This window comes from Protomyctophum parallelum (genome assembly GCF_964188405.1).
Source record: "Protomyctophum parallelum genome assembly, chromosome: 5".
Lineage (NCBI taxonomy): Eukaryota > Metazoa > Chordata > Actinopteri > Myctophiformes > Myctophidae > Protomyctophum > Protomyctophum parallelum.
The window spans coordinates 10,881,211-10,888,698 of NC_139702.1; the positions used below are offsets into that span (position 1 = coordinate 10,881,211).

Here is a 7,488-nt window from a genome sequence, read left to right on the forward strand (position 1 = left end):
GAGAGAGAGAGAGAGAGAGAGAGAGAGAGAGAGAGAGAGAGAGAGAGAGATCAGAGAGAGAGAGAGATCAGAGAGAGAGAGAGAAAGAGGGAGAGAGAGACTTTTCTAGTCATGTGTTATCTTCTCTGCTGTGCTGTTTGACTTGAGAGGCTGTATAGCTTATAGAATAGTGGTGATGCATTCCTTTGTAACTGAATGGATATGTTTGACCTTATGTGGTAAGTAGTTTGCAAATGTAGATGTCAGTGTTGTTATAATACCATAGTTTTGACTTTGAAACAACTTGTATGCTATTGCTATAAGAATACAATAAGCTAAAACAAATAATATCACTGATCATCTTCTATTAAATATAGTGATTTATAATTTTATATCCCAATAGCCTTGAAGTGTAACAGCTTAACGCCATACATATTTAATATTTATGTAATATGACAATATGTTTTTAGTTACCATACAGTATCCTGTTCATGGTTTGGACATTTACAGGACCAGTTTTCAGAAATCTGTAATGCATAATGTGTAATGCATAATATGTAAGCACTAGACAATATGTAAAGGAAGGTGAGCTGAGGTGATTGTACTGCTTGTGAGAGCAGATTAATTAGTGTTGAATCTCTGCTCTTGAATGGAAAAAGCTCCAGTTCAGAGTAGACAGTATGTTTAGATAGTACAGTAGATGCGTCAAACTGTTACTAGCATTGGGACCAGGGGTCATCGCCATGTCAACTTGTGATGGACATTTTTGTCTTTTTCTTTTTTCCCATGGACATATTGTATATTGTATCAATTATTATACCAGAAACACACAGACCTAGCCCTACAGACCAGTGGAATCCTAATGTGCCAATTGTGTAAAATGACAATATTTCTGCATTCAATAAATCAGTCTACTACCTATTCTGCAGAAACCCTGGAGACTGGCAAGTCAGCCACTGGTTGTATGTATACAGGCATCAATGCAACACGGTCCAAGTGTATTCCATGTTTTGGATTTCAATTATTGGGTCTTATCAGTACAATCAGATGCTTTCATCTCATCTTATTTATTAACATATTGACCCCTGATTACAACAGGTAGAACTACTTTCCTTCAAATGTTTGTTTACTAATAATACTTAAAGACACAATGCTACTGTATGTGACCGAGACCCAGAGCTACAGCATAGGGAGAGGGCCACCGATGGCGACGGGGCTAATCGAATACTGTCTTCTATCTTTACTCTTTACAGTTACAGCAGCGCTGACACATCATGAGGAGATCAAGCAAGTGTTCGGGGAGGTCGGACGGAGCGTCGTCCTTCAGACCGCACTGATGGCTGACAAGTCTCAGCTTCTCTGGTCATTTGGTCCAGAACACCATGTCCTGGTGAATTACACTGATGGGCAGTTGCAAAGTCAAACCGTTGACCGGTTCAGAGGAAGAATCCACCTGGACACGGGGAGTGGATCTCTGACCATTACAGATCTGGGCCTCAATGACTCTGGTCTTTATTATGGAGAGGTCATTAATGGAGCTGGATCACACGACTGGTTCAACCTCACCATCTTTGGTACTTGTAGAAACTTCAGTTTTCTTTATGAAACCAATATACTAACTAAACCAATAATATCCTTTGACTAAAATAAGTTGACAGTATGGTCACATTATGTAGTGAAACAAGAAACCCTGTTATATTGTCAATGAAAACTGGTTAGTGTCAACTAAAGGGGGATTAGCCATTTCTTACAGCTGAAACTGTATCTGATGTCGAAACACAGAGTCCTTGTGTTCATTAAAAGATTAGTATTCATTTCCAATCGCTAAATGTGATTACTTTTCCCTCTCTTGCTTGCAAATTATTTTTTAAATATTTCTTTTACTTCTGGAGGTCCCTGGCACACAACATTTTTAGATGTGGTCCGCGGCCAAATACATGTCAATTTGGGGGTCCTTGACAGGAATTAGTTTGAGAACCACTGGTTTAGGGTTTCCAAATGCAGATTATAGCCTAAAATGTAGACTCTGGTAGATGTATTTATCGATTCTGACATTTTAAAAATGTCAGAATCGATAAATACATCTACGAGGGTCTACATTTTAGGCTATGCAGATTATATAATTCCATGTCATGTCTTGATTGTCCACTAAATGTGTCCTCAGATCCTGCACCGATGCCTGGTGTGAAGGTCTCTGCTGTGAGCAGTGAGAGCTGCAGCCTGGTGTGTTTTGTAGAGAAGGTTGATGAGACCGTTCTCTACTGGTACAAAGGAGAGAAGATTCTGGACCAGACCAGCACTGTTCCCTCTCTTCCTCTCATTGTAGACAAGGAGGCATTGAACTCCTCTTACAGCTGTGTGGCTGCCAACCCTGCTAATAACAACACACTGTCACTCAACATCACAGCACTCTGCAGTGATAGCTTTACAAGTAAGGATACTTTTGGGCGGGAACCCCTTTTGGTGTTTTTTGTGGCTTTCGCCTTTATTTTTTATGGAGGGACAGGAAATGGGGAGAGAGATTGGGGTGGAGGCATGCAGAGATGGGGGGAAGGCATGCAGTAAAGGCCGTTGGGATCGGGAGTCGACCCCGCGGCACACTGCCAGGGTGGATTACCAGCCAAGGTGCCTGGACCACTGAGCCATGGCCCAGGCCCATGGCCCAGGCCCCCCTTTTGGTGTTTTAAGCATTGTTATACTTTAGCCATTGAAAAATAGCAGATCTACAAGCTCTTGTAGGTCTTGTAGGTCTGCTATTCTTGAAAAATTGTGAAAATGTGGTGCAAATCTTTGAATATATTCTTTCAAAGCGAACGTTTTCAACTCAAAGCCTTGCTTCTGTGGGGTCCCAGAAACAACACATTTCCAGATGGGGGGGTCAGCGGCCAATTATACATATATTTATGGGGGTCCTTGACATGAAAATGTTTGAGAACCTCTAACATAGAAACATGGGTTTTTCAGAAAACCGTCAGGATTTAGAAGACATTTGTAGAATCGTCTACAAAGTGCTATCTTTTCTCATTATGAATGAATTTTGCTAATGTTCCCCATAGATGATGACGGCAGTGCATCCAGAAGGTTCATAATTCGCTTATTGATAGTTTGTATTACCGTTACCACCATATCAGTCGTTGTTGTGATAATAAAGAGCAAGTTCAAGAGGACCCCTCTAAGTAAGTAATCATTAATTTATATTACTATGAGTTATTGTAATCCAATCAAGCTCAATGTAAATTACCTTTGGCTCTGTGTTGTTTAGAGAAGAAATATTTATTTATAAAATAAGTTAAGAATTGAAACTTTTATAAAATGATATCAAAGCCACAGGCTACACAAATGCCTCTGTATTGTGAAATGAATGCACACAAAGTATAGGCACATTTTGTATAGTTGTAGCCTATATATTGCAATAATAATGTGTGGTTGTCACCAAATCAATAACACTTTGTCATATTCTTTTTTGTCTGCTGTATAGTTCCATCCAGAAGAGAGGAAGATGCTCATTATACTGAACTCGTTGAAAGGACAGTCAGGGAAGGTTAGTAATATTTTGTATACACAGACTCTGGGCCTTATACCTTCACCAGTGCAAGTGGCATCGCAATCATCATTGTTATTTTCTGACCATTTTTATGCCCAACGCTCACGTTGTTTAAGTAATGATCTTGCATCCAGCAGCTGAATGTTGATGTGAGCAATGAGTTGTCAATGAGGTCTGAAGAGTGACAAATGACAAATAAGCATTTTGCTCTTAGACCAGCTTTTAGTTGGTCTAAGAGCAGGGAATGGGAGACTACACTGTGATTGGTTATTTAATGTGTCGTCTAAATAGGGCCTTCTGTCTGCACGTACGCACGTGCACAATGGGTGACAGTGCACACACACACACACACACACACACACACACACACACACACACACACACACACACACACACACACACACACGCACACGCGCGCGCACACACACACACACACACACACACGCACGTGCACGCACACACTTGTCCTGGGTTTTTCTTACATTTGTGTTTTCTTGTTCCCTCAGGAAAGGAATTCACTAGAATCATCTGAAGTAAGAATCCACTCCAAGCTCACCACAGACAGTATAACAAACTGTCACTGTGTCACATGACTGTAACATATGCAGTCAGATGGAGCTGCTTTTAACTAAGCTGACGGGGTTGTCCTTTGACCCTGCTTGATGACCAAGGGTTTGTAATTTTTTTAAAGACCCGACACCCGTGGCCCTTATGTCAAAAAGAACATTTGATTAATAATAATGTCGCTATAAATAAAATCAGCTCATGTATTCCACCTCTGTTTATGCTTTGCATTTGTGCCTACTGGAAGACAGGAGGCGCTGAGCATTTAGATGGTGAGTTGTGACTTGTGAGTTTCATTGTGGGGTTACTGGTTGATACTTCCTCCCTCATCCAGACATTGTTGCTTAAGCAGACAAGATACACTGTGTTAATTTGTGAGCTTACAGTATATGTTAGCTTCGTACAGAGTCAGGCTAACCGTTTCCCCCTATCTCCAAAAGGCTCCTAGATGTAGCACATTGATATCTAAGACTACATTTACTGTAGATTGTATTTCTTAAAAGAATTGTATAATATATAATATTTCTACATTGGCTATTCTGTTTTTAAGTGTTTTTTTTTAAATAACTAAACTCATACTTAATATTGGTTTATTCTGGACGGGAACCCCTTTTGGTGTTTTAGCATTATGTTATACTTTAGCTATTGAAAAATAGCAGATCTACAAGCTCATAGCGCGCCACCGAGTGGCGTGCTATACGAGGTCTACTATTGCTGAAAAATCGTGAAAATGCGGCAAAAATCTTTGAATATATATTCTTTCAGAAGACTTTCAGGTCTAAATGGGTTAAAGTGGCACTATGTCACTTTTTTAAATGAATAATGTAATTTTGTCTAATCTGTATGGTTATGACTCATAAGTAACATAATGTTGTCTCCCTGGTATATGCGTGTGACATCGTCATCATACCCGGAAGTTATGCAGGAACCCATGAAGCCCATGAATCCAAACAGAAAAGTCCTTTCTGATTGCATTAAACAACGTTAAACGACGTTAAACTCACTTTGACACTCACTTTGCCACTCGATTTGCCATTCACTTTATGCATGCACATAATACCCTATATTGTGTCAAAGCCAAAGGTCATGTCTCACCTACTGTATATAGACACAGATTCAGCTTTAAATTTGTGACTTAATTAACAGAATTGCATCTGTTCCCTTTTCATTTCGTATACATTTGGCAAAATTGCCATTTATTGGTATCAGCATGATCTAAGAATAAACAAATAGAACACCTAACATCAGTCATTCAACAGCTCAAACATGACATCTACTGGTGTCTTCTGAACAGTGCTTCTCAACCAGAACCACCATGAGGTTAAAACATTGGCATGGTAGAGAAAGTGAAAGAAGACTGAACTATCACCACAAGCGCCAAAATTAAACATGTAGAAGCAAAGGCGCAGCTGAAGGAGTGCTAAAACAGTGAAACAAGGCATCTTAATTGTCTTTTACGGTTTAATTTCTTTCATATTGTACCTTCTCTTAAACATTGTGTTACAGTCAATCTGAGAATCTCATCGTCTGTCTTGAGAGACTAGGTTACAGTAGACGTGTTGTAGTAGATGTAGCCTACTATACTAGAGGAATAGTGCTGTGCTGATCATGTTATTCCTTGTCAAGATTTGATTGAATGCTGAAGATCTGTATTGTGAGAAAACATCTTCTAATAATAAATAAACACATTAGCCTACACTGCCATAGTTGTGTTTTTCTTTGTGTGCAAGCTGATTATTTCTTCTTACTATTGCTCCAAAAATCTCTAACAAATGAAACATAAAACAAACAAATGACTGTACATGTCAAACACACAAAAAGGAGCGAAAGTGTAATGCCTTCAAATCTGGTTTGCAACCCATTAGGTCATATAGGCCAGTCTTTATTCTTTGTGGTTTATGTGTGTCAGCTCAAGACAGATATGTGACAATGGGCTCAGGAAGCCAATGCAGACATTATTGCTACTATGCAGCAGAGCAACAATGACAACCTGGCTCTGGATGCCAGCTTTGATATGCAGACTTCAGTTGCATACATACTGGTAGTCACTGTACGCCTGCAAAATTAATTGACACATACTGTAGGCCTCTGCTGTGTATAGTGCAATTTACAATGTCCAGATATTTATCTTCTCATGCAATGCTTGCATTTATTGCTTACAAATATACACGTTGCATCCAGATAGAAGTTAGAACATCACATTGATCCAATGGTTACAGTCTTGTGTAGCCAGACGATCTCTCTGCCTATTATGATTCTATGAATACGAGAACAGTCTCCCGTAACCTATACTCGGCCCCAATCAAATCCGGTTGGCCGCAGAACGGCCAGCAGGCCAAATCCAAATCTAAATGTATTCATTAAAGAAATTGTTACATAGTGCGGCTTTAACCGCAGTAAAACTATGCCTAGACGTAACCTTATTCCTAAACTTAACCTCAGTAAAACTATATGCCTACCTTATTCCTAAACTTAACCTATGCCTTATTCCCTCATTTACATTTCCAATAAAAAGTGTTTGGGGTTGACCGTTTTGGTTACCAATACGAATTATACGTGTGGTGACATCTACAGTAAATGCAACGTAGTAAGAGCTAAAACTAGGTGAAAACTATTTGGAATTGTATGAAATATGCATGCAGTACACACATACCCACGCACGCACGCACACACACACAATAGAGCAAGTTTTCTTCTTTCTTTCATTTTTTTCTGGAATATCTTCATGCTTCTGTCTTTCTGGATTCCTTTACGATCCTGGTGTCCTGATCAGCAAACACTTGATGTTTACACACTCATGACTGTGTTCCTGAGATTTAAGTCAAAATATTGTATGAGGTTATCCTTTGAGTGAGTAACCAGAAGTCGTGGTTTGTGTTTGTTTATGTTCTCAAAGTACTATTACTAGTAGGCCTAGTCTAGTACTATTTAAAGTCATACTGTGTGATTGTGACCGACTAGTCACTACCCAGGGCAAGGAAGGACACAACACAGGGCAGCTTTCTTAAGTAGACTGGTTTATTCCTCTCAGTGCAAGAAATAACACAACATATGACATTTTACACAGGAGAGGCGATAGCTCTCCACTGTCCGGACAGAGGCTATATCTCCCGAGTGTTTGTGGAGATGACTGATTTAACCTGTTGTGCCTTGATCAAGTCCATGCACAACAGGTGCGCAGCGCCACACCCAGCTCTGAGTTCAGTTCTAGTTTGACTCTAGCCTGGGCACCATTTCATTTCGGTATATGATCTGGGCTGGAGCCGGATGATATGCTTACGTCATGTTGTAGGCAATGGTTTGCCTACAACAAACAGGAAGCTGAGGAAGCTGCCTGTTTGTTGCTTCCTGTTTGAATAAAAGCAATAAAAGCTCTCATAAGCGAGAGCTTTTATTGAGAG

The 7,488-nt window shown here is 39.8% G+C and overlaps 1 protein-coding gene across 1 annotated transcript; it reads left to right on the top strand.

The window, feature by feature from the left end:
• Nucleotides 1-1,129: 1,129 nt before the first annotated feature.
• On the top strand, nucleotides 1,130-4,055 carry LOC310859244 (CD48 antigen-like; the record flags this gene model as incomplete). Its single annotated transcript, XM_083765646.1, has 3 exons — nucleotides 1,130-1,553; nucleotides 2,144-2,410; nucleotides 4,030-4,055. 3 exons carry the CDS (start codon nucleotides 1,130-1,132, stop codon nucleotides 4,053-4,055), a joined length of 717 nt encoding a protein of 238 aa, XP_083621772.1.
• Nucleotides 4,056-7,488: the final 3,433 nt, after the last annotated feature.